Source organism: Puma concolor, chromosome A1, assembly GCF_028749965.1.
Source record: "Puma concolor isolate L17-30 chromosome A1, mPumCon1.1.hap2, whole genome shotgun sequence".
In the NCBI taxonomy this organism is placed as follows: domain Eukaryota; kingdom Metazoa; phylum Chordata; class Mammalia; order Carnivora; family Felidae; genus Puma; species Puma concolor.
In genome coordinates, this window is record NC_141667.1 from 150,417,179 (window position 1) to 150,443,469 (window position 26,291).

The 26,291-nt window shown below is 43.3% G+C and overlaps 2 protein-coding genes across 4 annotated transcripts in view; both read left to right on the forward strand.

The window, feature by feature from the left end:
• CANX (calnexin) overlaps positions 1-5,539 on the forward strand; it is a 34,948-nt gene extending 29,409 nt beyond the window's left edge. For 2 of the 3 annotated variants that reach the window (XM_086706356.1, XM_086706354.1), the window contains 2 exons: positions 479-605; positions 774-931. In XM_086706356.1, the coding sequence (XP_086562482.1) occupies positions 479-605; positions 774-916 (270 nt within the window). In that variant the 3' untranslated portion in view covers positions 917-931. Of the gene's footprint in view, positions 1-478; positions 606-773; positions 932-3,183 lie in introns of those variants that run through there. The other variant, XM_025924732.2, reaches the window with a different exon arrangement.
• A 1,623-nt stretch (positions 5,540-7,162) lies between these two features.
• MAML1 (mastermind like transcriptional coactivator 1) overlaps positions 7,163-26,291 on the forward strand; it is a 43,244-nt gene continuing 24,115 nt past the window's right edge. Inside the window, exon 1 of the mRNA XM_086706342.1 lies at positions 7,163-7,798. Coding sequence (XP_086562468.1) covers positions 7,445-7,798 — 354 coding nt within the window. The 5' untranslated portion in view covers positions 7,163-7,444. The remainder of the gene's footprint in view (positions 7,799-26,291) is intronic.

Here is a 26,291-nt window from a genome sequence, read left to right on the forward strand (position 1 = left end):
AAGTGCTCTACTTCTATTAAACGAGGATTATGTTTCACCTTGCACCGGGTGTGTTTCCTTCTTTGTTCTCACCCTTTGTTCTTACTGTTTCTTCTGCCCTTGACCTGCACACATGCTCACTGAAGAGAAAACTCTCAGGGCAGGAATTACATCTTACCTCATTTTTAAACCTTTTTTTTTTTTTTTTTTTTAAGTGTATCTACTTATTTTGGAGGACGGGGGCAGAGAGAGGAGAAAGAGAATCCCAAGCAGGCTCTGCCCTGTCAGCACACTGCCCAATGCAGGGCTCAGTCTCACGAACTGGGAGATCATGACCTGAGCCGAAGTCAGGAGTTGGATGCTTAACTGACTGAGCCACCCAGGCACCCCTATATATCTTAACTCATTTTACCAGTATATAGCCTCGTATAGAACTTAGTTTGTAGATGTTAACATAAAAGCGTAAGCAAAATTGTTGCATTTTGGGGGAATATTTCAGAAACAGTCAAGTCCTGTGGAATATAAGAAAACTGATGCCCCTCAACCAGATGTGAAGGAGGAAGAAGAAGAGAAGGAAGAGGAAAAGGACAAGGGAGACGAGGAGGAGGAAGGTGAAGAAAAACTTGGTAAGAAGTAGGCCCCAGAATATCTGCTTTAAGCTAAGACCCTAAGGTGTTTTCAAACAATAAAGATTGCTTTTGAATGTTGAAGCATGTTCTAATGCTAATGGTCTAATTACCAAAAACAAATATAAGGTTTCGCTCAGTTTGTTGTACTTTTGATTTCTGTCTTAGAAGAGAAGCAGAAAAGTGATGCTGAAGAAGATGGTGGCACTGTCAGTCAAGAGGAGGAGGATAGAAAACCTAAAGCAGAGGTAATACGAAGGAAAAGTACAGTTTATATCTCAAGCAACTCAAGTGAAAGTACATTTCCCTAGAGGGGGCATTTTTAAAAAGGTTTTTTTTTTTTTTTTTTTTTTTTTAATTTTTTTTTTCAACGTTTATTTATTTTTGGGACAGAGAGAGACAGAGCATGAACGGGGGAGGGGCAGAGAGAGAGGGAGACACAGAATCGGAAACAGGCTCCAGGCTCTGAGCCATCAGCCCAGAGCCCGACGCGGGGCTCGAACCCACGGACCGCGAGATCGTGACCTGGCTGAAGTCGGACGCTTAACCGACTGCGCCACCCAGGCGCCCCTTTAAAAAGGTTTTTTAAATGTTCATTTTTTGAGAGAGAAAGAGAGGGTGAGGTGGTGGGCAGAGAGAGGGAGACACAGAATCTGAAGCAGGCTCCAGGCTGAGCTGTCAGCACAGAGCCCGACATGGGGCTCTAACTCCCAGACCGTGAGATCATGACCTGAGCCGAAGTTGGATGCTCAACTGACTGAGCCCCAGGTGCCCCTAGAGAGGGGGTACTTTCATAGGGTAATTTTCATTTGCTGTGGCAATTAAAAAAATGTGTTAGAATTAGTTTTATAAAAGTGGAATTCTTAGGACAGGTACACATTTTATTGGTTAATTTTAAACTATATCTGAATCTTGGAAGTATTTTTCTGTGCTACAAATGGTTTTCTGGAATAAGCAGAAGGTTTTAGGGGAAAACCAATACAGTGTTTTTAAGATGGTAACTTCAGGTTATTAATGTAACACATCTGTCTCCTCTCTCCTTGCTGTGCCCTTAAAAAGTATTTCCTTCACTGGGGGTCTAGTGGTTAGGAGGGAATAAAAAGTATTTTTTGAGCAAATAATTGTATTCTAAAATTTTTATCCCTGTTACTCATGGATTCATCCATTCAACAAACATTTCTGGAGTGCCCATCATGTGCTGCACATTGCCAACGAACAAGACAGAAACAAAAATACCCTGCCTTTGGGGAGCATAAATTCCAGTAGGAAGAAATAGCCAATAAGCAAGAGGCATTATAAGGAAATGAATGAATAGTATGTTAGGAAACTATAGGGCCTGAAAAATAAAAGTAGGAAAGGAAAGGGTGTTAGAAGTACCAGAGGTGAGATGGGTTGCAATGTTAGGGATGGTAGGCCTCATGGAAGAGTGACACTGGAGCAGACTTAAAAGAGATACAGGACTTTGCCGTGGAGATGTCCTTAGGAAGAGCATTCCTGGCAGAGAGAACAGCCAGTACAGTGGCCTGAAGTAGTAGTCTAGCGGCCATTGGGGGGGTGGGGGGTTGGGGTGGGGAAGGCTCTAGATTAAGTGGGACCTCCCAAGCCATAATGTGAGCTTGGCTTTTCCTTGTGAAATGGGCAGCCATTGCAGGCTTTAGGGCACAGGAGTGACAGGATCTGAATACTCTGGCTGCTGTGTTTTCTACAGACAGGAGAATCAGTGAGAACAGTTAGGAGGCTGCTGTGATAATGCAGGCAAGATATGGTAGCTCTAGCCAGGTGATAGGAGAGGAAGGTCTGAGAACTCACTGGGCTTCCGGGTCCAGATTTTGGGTGAATTGGTAAGAGGTACAAGGGAAAGAGAATTGTCTACACCTTTCTTAGGGCCCTTTTCCAAGCATATCTCTGTTTCAGTTTGCTCTTTGCTGGAAAACCTTACCCAGTTTCCATTCTAGCTTCTGCACCTCTGCCCCTCCATCGATAAAGGTCAATGCTGTTTACATTTTCTATGGTCGTAGCCTGTCTCAAGTAGAATGCAGAGTTTCAACTAAATGCTCTTCTTTCAGGTAGGGACGAGTCTCACATACGTATTTTATATCCACCAGTCTTCCTCACAATATAAGAAGTCGCTCCATAGAGTAGAATGAGGTCCTGGGCTTGTCATCTAGAGTGTCGTGTGGGACTGCTGGGATAGTCTTCCATCCTCTTATATCCTGTCTTTCTCAGAGAAGCCTCAAAGTGGGGCTAATGTGCCCACAGGCCAGTAGATTATTCAGGATCGAACAGGATAATGTGGGGAAAGCATGGCATCTGGTCCTTTTTAAAGAAAACGTTTAGGAGTTTGATTGAGGAAAGTGCCTGTCTGTAGAAAACAGTACAGATTAAATTAGAACGCACATAACCCCACCACCTCTGAGACACTTGTTCTTGGTGCACTTTCTTCTAAAGATTTTTATTCTCTTCTTTCCTCAGATGGGTTACCCTCACTCAGCCTGACAAATCTTGAAAACTTGGTGAAGTTTTACTTGTTTATAAAGTATGCTACTTACAGTGAATTTGTTATTTTTTCATCCAACAGGAGGATGAAATTTTGAACAGATCACCAAGAAACAGAAAGCCGCGAAGAGAGTGAAACAATCTTAAAGAACTTGATCTGTGATTTCCTCTCCCTCCCCTTCCCCTGCAAGTGTGGTCCTAGGAGAGGACCCTGGCACACCTTAGGTTGAAACTCAGAAAACCTCCAGACGTCACCATCAACAGGTTCCAGTCGAACACTAGCCCGTGTAATTTTAAACATCTAAGCAGTAAATAATTGCAGTTGTGACCTAAAGGACCCTGTTGCTGTAGAAAGAAAGCATTTAACATTAATGGTTGTGAAACGTAACATGAAGCAACTAACTTGTATTTTGTTTTGTTTTGAAACATCTTTGTTTTTTAAAATAGAGTGGTAGAACTTTGCCAGTCTTTAAAAATCTTGGCTTAATTTAATATATTAATCTGTCCATGCAGAAGTAACACCAACTTTTAGAATGCTAGGGGGATGAATTGCAGTTTTTATCACCAAATTTGTTTTCTAAGTTTGGTATTAAGAAACCTTCAAGTGTGTCTGTCCCTTAAAATTGATAATCATGTTTAAAGTGCAGTAGTTTGTGGTTATAATCTGGTTTTGCTTGCTTCCATCACTCAATTCCTCCTAAGGAAATTGAGGAGATGGATTGGATGGCAGCCCAAATTTATAGAAGGGTTCTGTTTCAGTTGTATTAAAAATAGACATACAGAAAGAAGAAACTTTTCCTCTTGTTGGTTTAGACCATAAAGTGCGTGTGTTCTGTTGCCCTTGGAACAGCCCAGTTCCCAGACAGCTTTGCAGTCGGTGGAGGAGGTGGCATAGTGTGGCACTCGGGCGGTCATGCTTCCCAAACTGGGAGAGTCTGGGCTCCAGCCTTCTGGAGCAGGTGGCTTTTTAAGGAATGCTCCCAGGGTATGGGAGCTCCCAAGTAGATGCAGATGTTTCGTCACTTCTTCCACTGTGTTGACACTGTTTCCTTCCCTGTTTTCCCCAGTTCCCAGCTTTCTCCTCTGCTATGCATTTTCTTCACAGCGCAGCTTGCAGTCCGTTGCTGAAAATGATTATAAAGCTCTGCATAGTGTTAAGCTTTATGTGATTAAGTGTATGTTTCTTCTTCCTTTTCTAAGCAGACCCGCACCTTTCCAGGGTCAAAGTACAGAATAGAATACTGTCTTTCATTTTTATCCATTTCTTTTACTCTGTGTAAAGGCTTGAGAAGTCTAAGCCAGAGGCGAGCCAATTCAGAATTGACTGTAATTGAACACAGGCTAAAAGTATTTATGGGAGGAGTGACATATAGCATGATTTACCTGATTTTTTGTAGCTGCTAACCTTTTTAAGTCTTCATTTGCAGTTCATGTAACATTTGTGTCTTAAATTACATGATAAAGCAGTCCTGTTTAAGCAATTTTTTTTTTTAATGTGGCTTGTAGAATTTTTTAAAAAGTGATCTTAGATTTGTTTTTTTCATGTGGAATGCAGATGGGTGCTATCGGAGCCTCTCCCCCATCACTATAGTGTGATATCATTATTACACCACACTGAAATGTATTCAGAATTGTTTTAGCTTTATTCTTTCTTCAGAGGTGTTTCAAATGTACCGATGATACTGTTTCTTGCACTGAATATATATAAACACTCCAAAGTGTTTATATTGGGGAGATTCGGGGAGGAAGTATATTCGTAAGAGATGAAGGCTGTATCTGTTTATTTTGTTTATCTTAAATTTTTTACTGGTTCACTGAAATTCTTAGGAGGGTGGGATGAATTTTTCTTGCTGTTCAGTGCTTTATCCTTTTCATCTATTGTTCTGTGGTCACAGTGACCGTAGCTATGTAGCAGACTTTCCCAAATGTATTGAGTGCAAATAAACAGTTACTTAGCAAGACCTGAAAATATGTCTGTAGGTTTCTCCTTGAAGCAAATGTGTGGGATCATTGCATTTCCAGAAATCTGCCTTCCTCACTCTCTGACGCTCCATCTCGTGTCTCACTTAACAGTTTCTTCAGCTAATGGCAAGTATAAATTAGTGTTCATTTGCCTTTCCAGGATTATTTAGCAAAGTTTGTCCAAAAAGAAAGAAAGAAAAGAAAAAAGCCTTTTCTTGGTTCTCTTTTTCACTCTTTGTTGAAGGTGCAGCCTTCTAATTAAATGTCTGACACATTAATGAACGACCAGCAGTGTTTAGCTCTTCAAAAGCACTTACATTATAATTTAACATGCTGGCTATTTGTCAAATTGTTGTAAAATACCCACTCCGTCAGATGTATTCCTCAATTTCTCTTACCCACAAAATATTCTCTGCATTTTCCTCAAATTGTCACGTCACTAAATGGTGTTACATTAAAGGCCTGTGTTAAGTGTCTGCTTTTGACTGAACTTCTTCATGGTAACTGTCAATTCAAGTGTTTTACTGCAGAAAATATGGACAATTGAGTAATTATTTCATCTCACCAGTGTAGACTTTGCCTTCTTTTTCTGCTGGATTGGGGGTCAGTAGTTTCTGTTGTATATATAACAGTATGGATAGCAGGAAAGGGGGGGCAGTAATTTGTAGATAATATTCTTTAAGATTTATTGGACTCATTGAACTTTTTAGAGAATTTGTTCAGAATCAGATTCTTTTACATATTCTTACGTATTTGAAGGATGTTTCTGAAAGTTGGGCCAAAACTGCTTTAAAATGTGCCTTTAGGCTTTTGGGTTACTTACTGGAAGAGAAGTACACAGAATGTAGTACACTTAGTTACTATTATCTCTCCTATTAGAAAATGTATGTTTGAAGAAAGGCAGGACCATGATATGGCTTTCATGAGTTCTAGACACTTTTGTCTTGGGCCACTTTGTGTTTTTTTTTTTAACTGCATTTGTATAAAATACTACTTGAAGAAGAATTTTTTTCTCCTGATTTTAAAATAAAACATTTTTGTGGGCCCTAGTAAAACGTTACTGTAACAAATGTTTGACCTGTTGGTGGTGCCTCTCAACTAACAGCCTCCTGGCGCCTCCTGTTTAACTTTTTAGCAGTTAGGGTGCCCTTAATAACTTCTTAGTATCTCTTGAGCCAACGCAGGCTTAGTAGCTAGTTTTCCGGTTTTGTTTTTGTTTTTTTTTTTTAAGGTTTATTTTTGAGTAATCCCACACCCAACGTGGGGCTGGAACTCACAGCCCCAGGATCAGGAGTCGCTGGCCCCACTGAGTTAGTTGGGTGCCCCTTAATACCTAGTTTTAGTACTGAGTCATTGTTCCTGTTTTTACCCCCCGTCTCTCACCCTGTATGCCTACTAGTTATAATACTAGAACGTAATTGTCCCTGGTTGGATTATTTGAGTGACTCAATTTTACCTAAGCCATAATCCTTTAACTGTCAGGCTAGGCTCCCTGGGTTTTTTTTTTTTGTTTGTTTTTAAGTAGGACTTTTGAAACTTGTTCAAACTTTTGTATTAAGTGGAAATTGACAGTCCCCGTGATTCGTAATGGTGCTAGAAGAAAGCTCTTCCAGCACAGCACACTCGTGGACAATTCTGACCAATTATGAGGCCGGATGTAAGCAATGCGTCGAAAAACAGCTGACGTTGAAAAAGCGTGGCTACTTTAGAGTTCATCAAAACAATTCAACAAGGCTGTAGGAGGAGAAAATGGTGAAGCGCTGCAGTGCCAGGCAGGCGTCTGGGTCAGGCAGTTAACGCCTCGCGGACTGCCCCTTTTCTCCGCGGGCCCGGAAGGGCCTGAGGGCTAGGGGTGGTGTTTAGGACCGGCTCCTGTCGGTCATACTTGGCTCGGTGCCCAGCACTGAGGCCCGCCCAGGGGCTTCCCACCGCCCCTCACTTGAGAGTTCCTTTTAAACTCGTTCGGGAGCCCCAGCGCGCCTCTTGCGTGCTAGCCCCCGCCCCTCGGGCGGCCCGCTCTTCCTGCTCTGATTGGCCGCAGTGCCTGTTCATCAGCCGTGACGCCGGGGTCGCCTGCCGGGGCCCCGCCCTCTTCCGAGGGCCCTGAAAACAATTTTAAGATGGCGGCGGCGGCGGCGCGGAAAACAATGGGGCCGGGGCGGCGGGGACAGGCCGAAGCCTGAGGTGGGCAGCGAGCGCCGGCCCGGGTCGGGCCGAGCGGGGCCGGAGAAAGACCCGCCGCCGCGCGCGAGCCCGCTCCGCAGCCCGTGGGGCCATGGCGCGGCCGTAAGGCGGCCGGGCCGCCGGCGGGGAACGGAGCCCGCAGTGCCAGCCGGCTCCGAGAGGCCCGCCCCGGGCCCGGCCCGTGCAGCCCGCGGCCCATGGTGCTGCCCACCTGCCCCATGGCGGAGTTCGCGCTGCCGCGGCACAGCGCGGTCATGGAGCGCCTCCGCCGGCGCATCGAGCTGTGCCGGCGCCACCACAGCACCTGCGAGGCCCGCTACGAGGCCGTGTCGCCCGAGCGCCTGGAGCTCGAGCGCCAGCACACCTTCGCCCTGCACCAGCGCTGCATCCAGGCCAAAGCCAAGCGCGCCGGCAAGCACCGGCAGCCGCCCGCCCCGGCCCCGGCCGCCGCCCCCGTCCCGGCGTCCGCCGCCGCCCCGGTGCCCGCCGCGCCGGCCTCGGCCCCGCGCCTCGACGCCACCGACGGGCCCGAGCACGGCCGCCCTGTCGCGGTGAGTAGGGCGTGGGGAGCAGCCACTGACTGCCCCTGACGCCGCCCGGCCGCCTTGAGACTTCCCCAGTGCCCACAAATCCTCGGGTCTGGCTCGGGGGAGGCTGACATGGCAGGGACTGAGAAGTTGTCATCTGCGGGAAATGGCACTGTGGCATTACTTTGGGAAAACATGACCGTAAGGACCTTACTCACATTAAGGCCCCGGCTGGGAAGGCTGGTGAACGGTAGCTGAAAGGTGGTTCTTCCAAACTCGATTCTGAGATTTGGTAACTTTTGGGGGGAACAGACTGGCAAAGTGTTGCCTCTGATAGTGACCTCATTTATTCTGCGAATGTTTATAGGGTCCTTGCTCTTTGAAGAGTCAGGGCTTACATATGGAAATAAGTCGGCCTTCAGTTGTCTAAATCAAAGTGTTCTGAACGGAAAAATCCAAAAATCTTGGGAAATCGAAATAAAAGGCATCATACTGCTCGTGAGTTGCAAGACAATATTGCGTATTTAGGCAATCCAGAAATTTGTGAACTTGTGATTCCAGCAATATTGTTCACAATTCCCGTTTTATTTTATAAGCCTATTTAAAATCTTTGATAATATTAAGGAATTTGTTGGTTAGAGGTTTACCTCCCTGAAACTGATTTATGAAAGGAAGACAATTAAGAGGTGATTTTTGTTGTTGTTTTCTTGGTAACTTAAAGTTTAAAACAAGTGTTTAAAATCGAGTTTGTTCTGTGTGTTTTTAAAAGTTGTGCCTTTGTTACCTCTCAGCTAGGCTATTGCTGTACTCTTCTCTAACTAGTCTTTAGGTCATTAGTCTTTCTTCCTGTCTAAATGCTGTGGCTCCTATGCTCTGGTTGAATTCTTTTCCTTATTCTCTCCTACACTGGGCTGCTGGACATTTCATTGCTTATTGTATCAAGATTAGTCCAGTCTTCTGACCTCCCTTTTCCTGTCTGTAAATTGTGGATGTGTTTAGTTTCTTAACCTCCAGGATTCTTATAAGACTCAAGTGAGTGCAGATGTGAAAATATTTCTTAAACAGAAAAGCTGCTGCCTACAGGACCCTTCTCCCCTCTAAGAATCCTCCCATTCTTCAGCTCATCTTCCTCTTTAGAGCTAGTTTCAGACCATCCTAACTCACGATCAGATTCTTCTTTGTCCAAACATTTACAAAAGGTATCTCCGCTATTTATTTTTAGCACATAGTGGTGCTACTTTAGGTCATGTCTTGCTAACTAGACTGTAAGCCCTGGGAGGCAGGCAGGGAGGGGTTTGGCTCAGAGTCCTGTACATGTCTTAGGCCCTCAGCCTGTGTTTGTTGAGTGACTGATACTAAATTTCATAGTACTTTACTCAGTAATCTATGGTCTTGTGCACTAACCTCAAAAAGCAAAATGGCTTAATTTCATGAGCCACCTTTACTAACGACTCTTGTTTTAAGGAAAAGCCTTTAAGAGTAGTGGGTAGTCATTCCAATTTAAGTAAACAATGAAAGCTCATAAAAATCCTAGTTTTATACTCAAAATAGTTGCCTCGAACACCCTGTAGAAAGTACATTAGTAGTGAGAGAAAGAGCTTGGATCCTGTATGTTATTTTTAGTCCTGATTTACTGAAAAGAAATTAGGCCTGCTGTTTGAAGAGAAATAATTCTGAGTGTGTTAGAACTTGAATCTGGCTCGTCAGTCATTCCTTTGGGATCAAATGTGCCATGTTATGTTGATGTCTTATCACATTAAACCTTGACCCCTGGATTTCATGAGTTTAAACTTCAGAGTGGAAGTGCTCTTCCACCTCCCTACTAGGAAGGGGGGACCCTTTTCACTTTAGTCCACAACTGATTCTAGCTGAGCTCTTCAGCCTTGATGGGGTCCTGGTAATGGAAGATCAGTATCACTAAGGAAAAAAAACAGTGTTTTCCCTTCTAATGGCTCCTTCGGTTCAGAGAGGAGAGTGCCTTGCTTGGATAGGACTTTAGTTTGGAGAGAGAGCACAGCTTTTCACAGAGAGATGGAGAGGAGAAGGTGCCTCTTGGTCATTGTTATCTTTGACAGTTCTATTATGTGTATTTGATCTAATTAATGTCCCTTACATTGGGAATATGATCAGTTCTTTTTTTCCAGATATACTGTAGTATTGTTAGGCAGCTGTTTCACAGCCAGAGTTACCATCATCAGCAAACCCTTTGTAAAACAGAAAAGGGATCAGATAGATTTTGCCTTCAGGTTTTTTTCCTTTCTTAGGAAGTCCTGCAACAGCAGGCTTAACCACTATCTGCTTATTCTGTTAAGGATGGTTCAGAAACAGTGCTTCAGACTTTTTTCTATTCTACTTGTCAAGGAACAGCTATTAGGTTTTCTTTATACTGTCTGTGTATTAAAAACCAGATTGTTTTCTAATGACAGGATTGACTTCTTTTTATTGGGTATGCTAGATTATAGGGAATTACCCAACCACTTGATACAAGCATTCATTCTGTGATGAGAATAGTCTTATACATTAGCTTGAACATTTTCTTTTAGTAAAAGGCTGTAAAAGTTTCTGCCTCATCCCTTTATCCATCATTGTTACACTTTTGCTGCTTATTCCTTCAGTAGTTGTGAAAGTCTGTAGAGAAGTTTGACAGTTGCATGCCAGCCATTTGGGGCAGTTGCCTTCCCTGCTTAGTTTAGGTGTGAAAACTTTCCCTCTTTTTAACTTTTTATTTGTACATAATTTGAATACATTTTTGACGTTTACTATTAATTTATTTTGAGAGAGAGAGAGAGCGCGCGCGCGCAAGTGAGCACAAACGGGGGAGGGGCAGAGAGGGAGAGAGAATCCCAAGCTGGCTCCACACGGTTGGCACAGAGCCCAGTGCAGGGCTCGATCTCATGAACCGTGAGATTGTGATCTGATCCGAAATCAAGAGTTGACGCTTAACCAACTGAGCCACGACACAAATGGTGCAAAAGACCTCTCTACACCCTTTACTTATGTTCTGCCCATTATCACTGTTGTGCTCCATTTGCTTTATCATTTCCACACACACTCTTTCTCTCCTGTTTCCACCCATCCATCCATCCATCTCTGTTTTTCTGTCTCTCTTAAAACCTTTGTTCTCTGAACTGGATGAGAGCACTATGTGCATACCATATGGCTCTCTACTTGCAGACACCCCAGTGTGTACCTTCTAAGAGTTAAGAAAGACTTACAAAATTTTAATAATGATTTGGTAGAGCAAACTAATGCTAGAATTATGCAGATAACAAATTACTTACAGGGAGTAGATATTTCTGAACGTAAAACAGACATTGTGCTGTAATCATGTGGGATAGTTTTAGAGAAAAGGTGACTAATGTGGCTTTAGGATCCTATTTCTTCCTATAACATCCAGGACCTTGTCCTGGCACTCTTTCCTTTTTTATCTTCAGTATCCCCTTTCCCACCCTGTCCTTCCCTTCAGCGTGAAAACATGGGCAGTTATTCTCCTTGCTTTTGTCTTTTCTCACCCTCAAAATAGTATTCCATCTTTTTCCTTCCCTTTGCCCTTTCCCCTTGAACTTCCCATTTACTCATGAGCCCATTGTAATCTGCCTTTTACCTCTTCTACTTTTCCGAAGTTACCCCCCTTAAATGGCACCAAAGATGGAATTGCCAAATTCAGTGGCTTCTTAGTCATCATTCTTTTTGACTTCCTCCTTCCCAAGACTCTTCTCTTAGCTTCTACTTTCTTCTGGTTCTCTTTCCAGCTTTCTGGTTTTTTTCTGAGTCTCCTGCTTTCCTTATTAATTCATGCAACAAGTACTTGAGTGCCTACTGTGGGCCAGAGGAATATAGCAGTGAACAGGCAAGTTAAAACTCCCGCCTTCATGGAGAAAGAGATTGATAATTTAAAAAATTAATTTTTGTAATATTAGTTATGCTAACAAAAAATTAAGAGTAATGTGATACTGGTGACTTACCTAGGAGCAACTTTAGATAAGATGCTTCATCTTTATTTGGACCTGATTGACAGGAGGTCATCAGTCAGCTGAAAGTCGCAGAAAAGAACATTCCAGTTAGAGAAAACCACCAGCACAGTCTCTGAGACAGCAACCTTCTGAGCTTGCCTGAAGAACAGAAAGGAGGTCAGTGTGGCTGGAGCCACATGGCACTAGGCAGCTAGTATGAGAGGTAGGTGAGGACGACTAGATCAAGTGCAGTGGGGAGCAGTTAGGATTTTAAGAAGTGTGACTTGTTGGTTTTTATTATGTTTATTTTTGACAGAGAGGATGAGCAGGGGAGGGGCACAGGGAGAGGGGGACAGAGGATCGGAAGAGGACCCCACGTTGACAGCAGAGAGCCCAACGCAGGACTTGAACTCATGAACTGTGAGATCATGACTGGAGCTGAAGTCAGATTCTTAACCGACTGAGCCACCTACTGAGTCACCCCAGCGTGATTTATTTTTTAAGGGCCTTTCTGGTGCTATGTGGAGAATGCTTGGGGTGGCATGCACAAGAGTGGATGCAGTTAAGGCTTTTGCAGCGGTCTAGACTAGGGTTGGTGGTAGTAGTGGAGACAGAGAGAAGGAGATGGGTTTGGTACAGCTCCCAAAGGGAGAGGTGACAGGGCTCAGTGATGGGCCAGATGGATTGGGGGGGGGGGGCAGGAGAGTGGGGGAATCAAGGGGAATCCTAGTGTTTTGGCTTGAGAAGCTTTCTTTGCACACTTTTTAGATAATGGGTGTTCCTCAGGTTACTCCATTCTCTACTCTTTCTGCTCAGTCATGTTTTCCTGGGTCATGTCATTGTTTATTTCATGGCTTCATCTACCACCTATAAAATAAGATTCTCTAAATCTCCAGATCTCTCTTCCAAGATTCAGATCCATATTTCCACCTGCCTACTGGACGTTTCCACTTTTATATCCCACACGTCCAAAATGGACTCTCAATTGTTTCTGCCAATCTTCTTTTTTTTTTTTTTTTTTTTTTTTTTTTTTTTTTAAAATTTTTTTTTTCAACGTTTATTTATTTTTGGGACAGAGAGAGACAGAGCATGAATGGGGGAGGGGCAGAGAGAGAGGGAGACACAGAATCGGAAACAGGCTCCAGGCTCTGAGCTATCAGCCCAGAGCCTGACGCGGGGCTCGAACTCACGGACCGCGAGATCGTGACCTGGCTGATGTCGGACGCTTAACCGACTGCGCCACCCAGGCGCCCCATGTTTCTGCCAATCTTCTATTCCTTGTGACTATTTCCTGTAGCCCAGTCATCTGAAGTAGAAATCTGTCCATTGTCCACTCCTTTCCTGCACTTCCAGCTTTCCTTTGGTTGTTGGTTCAACCACTTTGAGCTCCTGCTGGGAGCCAGGAACCATCATGGTACTGGACCTTTGTCATGCAGCCTAATGGGGAGTAGGTGGAAAACTAGTAATTGCACAGCCATGTTGAGGGCTGCAAAACCTGTGGGAATACTGGAGAAAGGATGCCTCTCAGGTGAAGTTTGGAAGGCTTTAAAGATTTGACTTTTTTTTTAATCGGGTTTTATTTACTTACTTTGTTAAAGTTTATTTTGAGAGAGAGGGGAGTGGGGAAGGGCAGAAGGGAGAGGGAGAATCCCAAGCAGACTCCATGCCCAGTGCAGAGCTCGACATGGGTCTTGATCCCACAACCCAGATCCATGACCTGAGCCAAAATCAAGAGTCAAGACTGACCGAGCCACCCAGGTACCCCAAGATTTGACTTTTAAACTAGATCTTAAGATTTTTCTGGGCACTTTGCTGGAAAGGTGTTCGATGAAACATTAATTTCACAGACTACTAACAGTTCTAGATTTGGAGAAACAAATTTAAACAAGTTACTTTTTTTTTAATTAAAAAAAAATTTTAAGTTTATTTATTTTTGAGAGAGAAGGGGAGAATGAGAGAGAGAGTGGGGGAGGGGCAGAGGGAGAGAGAATCCCAAGCAGGCTCTGCACTGTCAGCACGGAGCCCATTGCAGGGCTCCATCTCACGAACTGTGAGATCATGACCTGAGCTGAAATCAGGAGTCAGGCATTTAACCAATTGAGCCATCCAGGAGCCCCATAAACAGTTTCCTTTATTTAGGGCTTTTCCAAACCTTTCTTACACTAATATGCATAGGGACTTGACTTCATATCACAGGGCATCTAATAGGAGTGTGATCCCTTTGGAAAACTAAGCAGAAGCACGAAATTATGACAGTGAGTAGTTCTTTGGATTTGGGGCTTTAAGTGCCAGAAGCTAGAAGTTGAAGCTGAAACGTTAGGAGTCATATGGTGAAAAGCCATATATTTGATACTGGGCATTTGGACTAAATAAATTTGCAACACTGTGAACCCCCTCAACACATTTTATGTTGACATCTAAAACTTTTCATCCCAAGTTTTTAAGCTTATCAAAAATCATAATGCATTCATTGTGTTGATTAACTGTATACTAAATTACTATAACTCGATTTATTAAGTGAAATATATGAAATAAGAAATGTACACTATGCTGACCAACTTGGATGTAAATTTAAAAAAAAACAAAAAGAAAAATAAAATAAATTTTAAAAATTAAAAAAAAAAGAAATGTATTTAGCACAGAGCCTTCTAAGTGCTACATATGTTCAATATGAGTCAGCTCTTTTAAAAAGAAAAGACAGAAAAGGCTATTTATAGTTTCAGGGATGTAACTTCCAGAGAATTATAAATATTAACATTTAAAAATAAAATGGTTACATCACTTTTTAAAATGTAGCCTGTGGAATCTAAATACCTTAGCAATATGCTTTCATCAGCCATTTAAAGAATGCTTTTGGGGCACCTGGGTGGCTCAGTCAGTTGAGCGTCTGACTTTGGCTCAGGTCATGATCTCACAGTTCGTGGGTTCGAGCCCCGCATCATGCTCTGTGCTGACAGCTCAGAGCCTGGAGCCTGTTTCGGATTCTGTGTCTCCCTTTCTCTCTGCCCCTCCCCCACTTGTGCTCTGTCTCCCTCTGTGTCAAAAATAAATAAACATTTTAAAAAATTACATTTTAAAGAATGCTTTTGTTGAAGTTTTATTTTTTTTTTTAAGTTTATTTATTTTGAGAGAGAGAGCACGTGCACTCGGGGAGGGGCAAAGAGAAAGGAGAGAGAGAATCTCAAGTGAGCTCCTTGCTGTCAGCACCGAGGTTGATGTGGGGCTTGAACTCACGAACCATGAGATCATGACCTGAGCCAAAACCAGGAGTCACATGCTTAACCAGCTGAGCCACACCCAGACGCCCATTTCATAGAAATTGTAAATCCTTCCTTTTCCTCCAACTTGGATTTCTTTTACACTTGCCTCACATTGTTTTATTCTAACTTAATGTATGCTTTTTTAAAAAGTCTTTTTATTTTATCACACTGGCAAATTTCTTGGCAACAAAAGAAAGGTATAAAAATAGAAATTTAAGACTTTTCAATTTACTTTGACCATAAAGCTCTAGGGATATTTTTGCTCTTTTTAAGAAAGGTTAATTTATACAAAAGAAGAATATATGTAGCATTTATAAGATTGTGGGTGTTACATATTTCTTATTTCACTAAGTTTTGTTTTTTTAATGTTTGTTTATTTTTGAGAGAGTCCGAGCTTGAGCGGGGGAGGGGCAAAGAGAGGGGGTGGGAGACACAGAATTCAAAGCAGGATCCAGGCTCTGAGCTGTCAGCACAGAGCCCAACGTGGGGCTTGAACCCACAGAACACGAGATCATGACCTGAGCTGAAGTTGAACACTTAACCGACTGAACCACCCAGGTGCTCCTTTCAGTAAGTTTTAGGTTATAGTAATTTAGTACACAACAAACAACAAATGCATTATACATTTTTATAAATAATTAAGCAAAAAGAGTACAAGTTTATTAGAAATGTTTATCTTGGTGAGATGAATGGGTCTCCCCTGCCTCGATTTGTTCATGTAACCACAGGTGAATATTGTTGACAAAAATGAGAGTCCTCAATTCTGTTCCTATTTTCTGTTTTTATAAATTTAAGCCCCAGAAATCCTTACATAAATGCAAAAGAAAGGAGGAAATTATACTCTTGGATCTAATTATACTCTTGGATCTAATGCTAAGTGAAATAAGTCAGTCAGAGAAAGATAAATACCATGCGATTTCACTCATGTGGAATTTAAGAAAGAAAACAAGCAAAGAGGAAAAAGAAGGACAAACCCGGAAACAGACTCTTAACTATAGAGAACAAACTGATGGTTACCAGAGGGGCTGAGGCAGATGGGGGCAATAGGTGATGAAGATTAAGGAGTGCACTTGTGATGAGCACTGGGTGATGTATGGAATTGTTGAATCACTATATTGTACACCTGCAACTAATATTACACTGTACGTTAACTAGAGTTTAAATGAAAACTTTTTAAAAAAAGAATTAGAAACATTTTGGCTTATGAAAGGTTTAATCTCATCATTAGTCATTCACTTACTCATTTACTTAGAGATATAACAAAAAGGCTTTATCAAGTCTGATCAATTGATTATTGAGTAGACCTGTTTTTTTTTTTTTTTTTTTAGAGGTATCTTGTTTAACCTAATATTCTCAAAATTGGTTGGGTGAATCAAAATACTGTTCATTTTGTACACCTTTGTCAGTACAGTATTTTTGATAAAATACTTCTGCTTTATATTTTCATCAAAACCTTCAAACTGTATCTTGTTTAATATATGAGAAGTGTGGAAAGTGTCTATCGTGTAACATAACTGGCAAAACCAATATTTACTGTCAAATTAATCAGCCAAATCAGACTCCGTGTTCTATCAGAAAAACTTAGACTGTATTTTTCCAAATACACACATAATAACGTACATCCCCATGACTACCATCTCACTTCTGAATTCTAAGGAAGAAAGTTAAAGAGCATGGGGTGTTGTCATGAGTTTCGTCACCTGCATCAAATAACATGTATTATCTTCAAATTTCTTTTTTTTTTTAAAAAAATTTTTTTTTTCAACGTTTATTTATTTTTGGGACAGAGAGAGACAGAGCATGAACGGGGGAGGGGCAGAGAGAGAGGGAGACACAGAATCGGAAACAGGCTCCGAGCCATCAGCCCAGAGCCTGACACGGGGCTCGAACTCACGGACCGCGAGATCGTGACCTGGCTGAAGTCGGACGCTTAACCGACTGCGCCACCCAGGCGCCCCTATCTTCAAATTTCTTACCTATTTTCTTTCTGCTTTCTCAGGAAGGATTCCTTCAAAGAGCTGTATGTATTTTGATTACTTGAGGTTGGAAGAATGATGTCTTTATTTTATTTTATTTATTTATTTTACATTTTTTTTTAATGTTTATTTGTTACTCAGAGAGACAGAGGGAGACACAGAATCCGAAGCAGGCCCCAGGCTCTGAGCTGTTAACACAGAGCCCAGTGTGGGACTCGGGCTCACGAACTGTGAGATCATGACCTGAGCCAAAGTCAGACGCTCAACAGACTAAGCCACGCAGGTGCCCCAAGAGTGATGTCTTTAAATGGAAAATATCACAATTCCTGCTCCCCACTGTATGGTATGTCTGAATTTAAAGCACCCAGTGAGGTGCCTGGGTGGCTTAGTTGGTTGGGCATCCGACTGCGGCTCAGGTCATGATCTCACAGTTTGTGAGTTCGAACCTGCATCAGGCTCTGGGCTGATAGCTCGGAGCCTAGAACCTGCTTTAGATTCTGGGTCTTCCTCTCTCTCTCTGAGCCTCCCCCACTAGCACTCTGTGTCTCTGTCTGTCTCCCTCTCTCTTAAAAAGAAATAAAAATTTAAAAAATTTCTTTTTTTTTTTTTAAATAAAGCACCCTAGGGGCGCCTGGGTGGCTCGGTCGGTTAAGCGTCCGACTTCGGCTCAGGTCATGATCTCACGGTCCATGAGTTCGAGCCCCGCGTCGGGCTCTGTGCTGGCCTCTCAGAGCCTGGAGCCTGTTTCAGATTCTGTGTCTCCCTCTCTTTCTCTCTGCCCCTCCGCTGTTCATGCTCTGTCTCTCTCTGTCTCAAAAAAAAATAAACGTTAAAAAAAAAAAATTAAAAATAAATAAATAAATAGATAGATAGATAAATAAATAAATAAAGCACCCTAGCTCACAGGCCAGACATTGGCCATATGAGTGCTCAAGGCCCTAAGGTCAGTGGAGAACTATTGTATGTGGCTGAGCAGAGCAGCAGGAGAGAATGGTGAACATTGGGAGCAGCATCAGTGGAACATGTCATTGATGTGACATCTGGTACCATAGGAATGAAGCCCATGTGCCACAGTCTCAAGATCCCCCCAAATACTTTAAATACAGTTCTTTTTTTCTTTTTTTTTTAATGTTTGTTTATTTATTTTGAGAGGGAGAGTGTGTGTGTGTGAGCACAGAGAGGGCAGAGAGGGCGAGGGAGAGAGAAAATCCCAAGCAGGCTCCATACTGCCAGCGCAGAGCCCGATGTGGGGCTCGAACTCACAAACTGTGAGATCATGACCTGAGCTGAAATCAGGAGTCAGATGCTTAACCAACTGAGCTACCCAGATGCCTCTGAACGCAGTTCTTTGAAAATGGTCTAAATTCTGTTGGTGTCGTTGCAAGTATCTTTCCCCAGTCTTGTAATGTCTGACAGCTCCTCATCGTTCAGAATTCTGCCAATGTGTCATCTTTTCCAGGACTCCTTATAAGTCCCTTCTCAAGCTGAGCTGGGCGCTCAACCACTGTCACCATCACACATTGAACTTCAATTAGTGTGTTTGCTGCTCTCCATTAGACTATGAGCAAACTGAGAGCAAGACCAAGAGTCTAGCACCTGCCCCATATTTGATAGTCAGCAGGCGTTTATTCAATGAATGTTAATGATACTGTGGATGGAGCTCTGAACTGAGAATCATAAGCTGTATGTTTTTAGGCTGGGATCATTTCAGAAGTGGAGTTGGTAGAGGTTAAGACTGTAGGCCCTGATTTGCACTCCCATGTTCATTGCAACATTGTTCATAGTAACCAAGAGGTAGAAGGAACCTAAGTATCCTTCAGCAGAGGAATGGATGAAGAAAATGTGCAATGAAACAGTATTCAGCCTTAAAAAGGAAGGAAATCCTGTCATATGCTAGAACAGGAATGAACCTTGAGAGCATTATGCTAAGTGAAATATGCCAGTTGCAAAAAAGGCAAATGCTGCATGATTCCACTTGTATGAGATATTTTAAATAGTCAAACTCTTAAAAATAGAAAATAGAATGGTAGTTGCCAGGGGCTAAAGGGAACAGAATGGGGGAGCTGTGTTGGATACAGAATTGGATACAGAGTTTCAGTTTTGCAAGATGAAAAAGTTGTAGAGATCAATTGCACAACGTGTACTGTACACTTAAAAAAGGTTAGGATTTCATGGCATATTTTCTGATATGGGTTTTTACCACAGTTTTTTAAAAATTAGCTACAAGATTAAAGCTATGGTTTTACAAACCATATGCCCTGAAAATTTCTAGCAATTTAAGGGATTCCTTTTTTTTTTTTTTTTAATGTTTATTTATTTTAAGAGAGAGAGCACAAGCAGGGGAGGGGGTGAGAGAGAATCCCAAGCAGGCTGTGAGCTGTCAGCACAGAATTCATCACAAGGCTCAGTCCCACAAACTGTGAGATCATGAACTGAGCCTAAATCAAGAGTCGGATGCTTAACTGACTGAGCCACCCAGGTACCCTGCAGTTTAAGGATTCTTATTTAAGGGCATATAAGCAAAATTAGAGCAGAGTCATTTAAAAACCAATCAAGGAAAGATGTGAGATTCTGTGATCCTCTGCTTAAATCTAAAACAAGGAAAAACTTCATATGTGTGTCTCTTTATTGCTATAGTGCATCTTTATTACTGTATAGTTAGTTATGAGTAAAAATTTGTAATCTAAACAAAACTAAAACAAGTATGTCTTCCCTGTGTCTCAGGGAAAGAAGGTAGTTCGAGATATGCATACAAAATGGATGAAGCTAGTTATGGGCCTGGAATCAAAAAACCTGAATGCAGTGACTGTTTTGGCCTAAAGTAATTGTATAACTTAAGGCATGGCACTTACTCTGTCTTGCTCCAACTTCCTCATCTTTATAAGATGTTAAGGAAAAAAAAAATTCTAGGAGACCAGAGATTGTAAACTAAGTGGCAAAGTGTACCTCCAAGCAGAAAATCCATACTAGCACAGTCTAGGCTCTGAGGGATGTGGTTCAGGGGAAGAAAACTAGGGTGGTTTTTTTTAAAGCCAGAAGACCACAAACCATCTCTTCCCTGACTGGAAAGCAAAGACTTTGTGTTGCTGATTGGCTAATGATAATCAGGACCTTTCCATTAAGGAAGCCCTGGACTGGCTGGAGGTGGTCTACTATGTAAAGGGGCAGCCACGTTGGGATTCCACCTTGAGCCACCTCTGGTACTTCTGTGTGATGTGCCTAGCATGGGGTCATGGCATCCAGTTGGATCTGCTTTGGTACAAGTGGTCAAGCTTGTCATGTCAAAAGAAAAGTTTAAAAGGACTGGACTCTTTAAATATATTGTGATTTAGTCTCCACAACAATCTCACATGGTAGGTATTATTGCATCCACTTTCACTTGTAAGGAAAGGGAGACTCCTAGGTTAACATGCCAAGGTTGCCAGCTCAGTGGTAGGACAAGAATTCAAACCAAAATCCAGTACCAAAGCTGTTTATCTTTCCATTTAGGTTGTGCAGATAAGATCATACATGGGAAAGAAGTTTACAAAAATTAGGTTTTTTTGGGAAACAAATTGCCGGTTAATACATTATCTAGTATAGTAAAGACACACTCTGTCGGGCAGAGGGGCATATATATCAGAATTACTTGGGGGCACTCTTTCATTTTTAAGTTCATTTATTTTGAGAGCCAGTGTGAGCATGGGAGGGGCAGAGAGAGAGAAACCCACGCAGGCTCTGCTCTGTCATTGCAGAGCCTGATGCAGGGCTTGATCTCACAGACCACAAGATCATGACCTAAGCTGAAATCGAGAGCCGGATACTCAACCAACTGAATCACCCAGGAGCCCCTGTAGCACTTTTTAAATATACAGCTACTTGCTTATTGATGCCCTCCCTCCTCCGCCTGTCCCCTGACTTTTATCCTTTATCACTGCTAAAACGAGTTGCTGTTACCTTTGGGAGTATGTCATAGCCCTTAGTGGTAGGGGGGTCAGTTAAGTGTTTGGTCTCAGTTCTTCACTCTGTAGATCATATTATAAACCCACACCCTTGGCATAGCTTCATAGCAGACAGAGTATACCTATCCATCCCTTGATTTGGGGCTTGGACATAGGACTTATTTTGGCCAATGAAATATCATTGAGAGAGATTAAGAGGATGTATTACATTTATGGAACAAGAATTTTGGAAAAATCAGAAAGCAATTTGACAGAAAGCAATTTTCCCAAAAAGTAAAGTAAAAAAGACAAAACAGAAAATAGAAAAGAAAACAAGAGGACAGTGTAGGAAGTCCAACAACTGAATAATAGAAATCACAGAAAGAGGGGCACTGGGTGGCTCTGTCAGTTAAGTGTCTGACTCTTGGTCTCGGCTCAGGTCACGATCTCAGGGTTTGTGAGTTTCGAGCCCTGCATTTGGTCCTGTGCTGATGGCACAGAGCCTGCTTCGGATTCTGTCTCTCCTTCTCTCTGCCCCTCCCCTGCTTGTGCGTGCGTGTTTTCTCTCTCTCTATCTCCCAAAATAAACTTTAAAAAGAAATTACAGGAAAAGAGAAAACAAGGTAAGAAATGATTAATAAAGTAATTTGAGATCTGAAGGACATGAGTTGCTAAATTCAAAGGACACACTGTGTGCTCAGCAGTGGGGAAGAAAATAGACTCATACCAGTCATAAAATTTCTGAACGCTGAGTTTAAAGAAAAGATTAAGTTTCTAGGGTAGAGAATGTACTGGGTCACATATCAAGTATCAGAATCCCTTTGGACTTCATGACAGCAACGTATGAAGCAAAAAGACAGTGCTTTCCAAATTCTGAAGGCAAATGATTACCAACCTAGAATTCTAGACCTAGCCAAAGTATACAAGAATGAGTATAGAATAGTCATTTTGAGAGATAAAGATTTTTAAAAATTTAACTGCTACACATCCTTTCTTAAGAAGCTACTGCAAGATGTACTCCACCAAATTGAAAGGATAAGTCAAAAAAGAGTAAGACATGGGGTACAGAAAAGAGGAGATCCAACATAGAAAAAAATGAAGAGGGAATCCCTTGGAGGATGGTAAAAAGTGATCCCGGGACAGCTGTTCTGCACCAGATGTGGAGGGTAGCTGAGCAGTCTTGCCTCCGTGTGACGCAAGAGACAGGCGGTCATCGCTAAGACACAGGCCCCCCACACATTTCCACTGGACCATCCTCTTAACCCAAAGACAGAACACCTAGGAGAGCTTGGCCCACATTCTCATCCATGTGCTGCTGAGGGTCTCTCTCCTCGTGCTCTGCTGAGGACACACGAATCACTCCTGGAAGTTCTCAGCTTTTCCCTGAGAGCCAGAGGGCCATGGCAGGCTCGGAAGTGGAAAGTACAGGGCAGGCCATTCCCTCCGACCAAACTTCTGTCTGGTGCCTGGTGCACACCTCGGCCTTGCCTGGCGCCTGGCTGTGGAGAGCCCTGTGTTTCCCCAGACTCCCTTGTGACCTTGCTTGCCACTTCCCCAGAAGGGGCCTTGTCAGCTCCCAGCAAAGGGGAAGTCAGCCCACGACCCGGAGAGTGCTCTCCTCACCCTCCAGCGGGGGCAGTGCTGCCCTCTCCTTGCACAGCTCGTGTGTGCTTGCCTTCTGTTTTTGAGACTAAGGTGGTATATTGTTTGGGGAGAGATTATGTGAAGATGGTAGAACTATAAATAAAATCCAGTAACACAGAACCAGGGTATTATCTCTTGTGGGATGAAGAGCGAGGGTACAGAAATTTATAAGGAGAGCTTCTCAGGCTTAATGTGCATATGAATCACTTGGAGATCCTTTTAAAATGCAAATTTCTGGGGCCACCTGGGTGGCTCAGTTGGTTAACTTCCTACTCTTGGTTTTATCTCCGGTCATGAACTCAAGGTTTGTGAGTTGGAGTCCTGCATCTGCCTCTGCGCTGGCTGTGCAGAGCCTACTTGGGATTTGTATTCTCTCTCTGTCTCTCTCCCTCCCTCCCTCCTCTCCCTCCCCCTCCCCCTCCTCGTCCCCCTCCCTCTCCCTCTCTCTCTCTGTCCCCCCTTCCTCCCTCTCCTCTCTCTCTGCCCTTCCCCCACTCTTGTGTGCGCGCTCGCGCTCGCTCTCTCTCTCTCTCTCTCTCTCTCTCTCAAAAATAAACAAATAAAAACAAAATGCAGATTTCTAAGGCAGAGGTGGCAGAGACTGAGATTTGGGTTTTTAACCTTTCAGGTGATGCCAGTTCTGTTGGTCCTGGGACCACACTTTGAGTGCTATGGTTCTAAAGTGTTTCTTGACCAGTTGGAAAATGGTGTTGGTTTTGTCATTATTCTTTGCACTGTTACGTATGCATATATGTATAATACCTGTCACAACAACCACAAATGTTAATTGCAAAATAAAAATATGAGAAGAATATGTTGAGCAATAAACCTGCAGACATAAACATGTCAACTCTTAAAAGCCTTACAAACTGTATTCGGGTTTTCCGGAGAAACAGAACCCTCATATATATATGGGGGAGGAGGATATTGATTGATTGGTTGGTTGATTATAATAAATTGGCTCATGCATTTATGGAAACTAACAAGTCCCAAGATCTGCAGTTGGCAAGCTGGAGACCCAGGAGAACCAGTGGTGTGGTTCCAGTCCAAATGTTGGCAGGCCTGAGACCCCCACAAAGAGACAGCGTTTCCCTTTTAGTCCAGAGGCAGGAAAATCTTTGTCTTAGCTCAGGCAAGCAGGCAGGAAGAGTTCCCTCTTAACTCCATCTTTTTGTTCTAGTAGGCCTCAACTGACTGAGGGCAATCTGCTTTACTCAGGCTGCTGATTCAAATGTTATTTTCATCCAGAAGCACCCTCACAGACACACCCAGAATAATGTTTGGCCAAATAAACATTTGGGCACTCTATGGTCCAGTCAAGTTGATGCACAAAATCAACCATTGCACATACCATGGCAAGGAGCTTACACTTGATTGTATGTACTGTGGAGAGTATATGATATATGTACTGTGCACTTGATTGTATGTACTGTGAAGAGCCAGTTAAAGGATTTAAATAACTGTGAATGATTGAGTAAATTTGTGCCTTAGATAATGTTTGCAGGGGCACCTGGGTGGCTCAGTTGGGCATGTGCATCTTGATTTTGGCTCAGGTCAGGATCTCACAGTTCATGGTTACGAGCCCAGTCCCTTGCCACCTTCTGCGCTGACAGCCCCAAGCCTACCTGGGATTCTCTCCCCTTCTCTCTCCGCCCCTCCCCCACAGGTTCTTTCTCTGTCTCTCAAAATAAAAACAAACATTAAAAAAAACCAAAACTTTGCAGTGGGTGAGTAAGGATTGGGGGTGAACATAAGTAGTAGAGAAGGGCTATTTTATTGGTCTAGGCAAGACATGACTAGGAGGAACTAGAAAGTGGTGGTGTGGAAATAGGAGAAGGCCGGAGTCCAGAGATATTGAGATGGTAAAATGAACAGGCTATGGTGATTGGTTGATTGAAGATTTAGGGATGAATTCTGATTCGTCAAGAGTTTCTGATTTTTGAGATTCCGTTTCCTGATCCCGGATCAGGAGAGTCCCTGCTGGGCTAGGAGTAGCTGAGAAATTGCATTTAGCCACGTGGGCCTCATTGGTGACCTTGCCAGAGCAGTTGTAGAGGAGTGGCAGGGGACATCAGACATGGAGCTAACCCACAGCTCCAAATATGCCGAGGTCTTGAGCTGCAGCCCCTTTGGAGCCTTGCCTAATAGGTGTACTGTTAATGTTGCATTGATTCCATTTATGGTTTCTGCCTCAAGTTGCCTCAGGTTGTCTATTTCACCTCAGTGTTTTTATTCAAGAAAGTTTAGAATCTGTGTGATAAGTTGGGTGTGCCACAACTTGATCACATGCATGTGCTACACTTGATCATATGATGAAGTCTGTATAAGTCATTATGTGGACAGTTAAGAATTTATGTGAGTTCTGGGTACTATGCCAGTCTTCAGTATGGCAGGCAGCCAGCCTCCCCGGGAGCTGTGACACTGCAGGTGGATGTGTGTAGCTCACACCCCACACTGCTCTCTACTATGTCTTCAGAAGTTGTCACACACACACACACACACTGGCACTGCTTCTGAGCTATAGTTACCTCTGATCCTCTTCCTCTTTGCTCTGCTTACCCTCTCCAAGCCTTAGTTCCCTTCCCTGTGAAATGGTGAAAACAACACCTGCTTTGCAGAGTTGCTAGGCCTTGCACAGAATAGGTGCTTAATAAATGGTTGCTCTTGTTGATTTAGGAGCTATTATGTACGTATGTATTTTAAAGTAACGCACCCAACTCAAACTCATGACCCTGAGATCAAGAATCTCTTATGACTGAGCCAGCCAGGGCCACCCCTAGGAGATTTCTTCATAAATGTTTGTTTATGTGTTGTTGTTAATCAGGTGTGAACTTTTGCCAGAAGATCTTGCCAACCATGGGATGTTGTTTTGGTTTGGCAAACTAGCCAGTCCCAACCAACAGGCAGAATTTAGGAGAGCTGTTTACTGAACACTGGTGATAAGTCAGGTCTCATTCTGGTGCTGGAAAGACTAGTGCTGGAAAGACAGGTGAATGAGGGAGTGACCCTACCCTAGGAGCTGACAGAGACAGATGCAGAGACAGCCATCACTGTGCTGTCATATGTACCACCAGAGGACTGTACAAAAAACTAGTGGCAAACTCTCCAGTCACCTTTGGGAGTTGGGGAGGACGGTAGGGTGTGGGTACTACGTGCTCTCTGCTGTTAAGTGCAGGGGGATGCCCACAGCTCCCTGTACTCGTGGCAAAACCGACTCTCCACCAGCCTCCATCCTTAACCGCACAGACCCATGGCCTCTCCCCATCACTGGCCCGAGAGTTCATCAGGACCTCTCTGCTGCCACCTGCCATCACTCACTGCACTCTAGCCACACATGGGCCTGCCAGGAACACTGTTCTCCCGGAGACCCTTGGGCCAAGTGCTGTCAGCAAACCTCAGCAGCTCCACTTTCAGCATACATCCAGAATTGGCCCCTTCACTACCACCCTAGTCTAAGCAATCTTTTTTTTTTTTTTTTAACCTAGAATATTGCCTACTACTCAGTCTCCCTGTTTGCCCTAGCCCTCCTACAGTCTGCTCTCTGTGCAGCAGTCAGAATGATCTTGTTCTCCTGCTCAGTTTTCCATCTCACCCAAGGGAAAAGCCAACCCTTAGGCAGGGTCCACCTGGCTAGACTGCCCTGTGCAGTCTGGCACCCCTGTCCCTCCTGCCCTCTCTCACTTTCACTCTCTTCCCTCTTCCAGGTCCCCTCTCCCACACCACCACGAGACACACTCCCCCTCAGCCTCTATGCCACTCTTCCC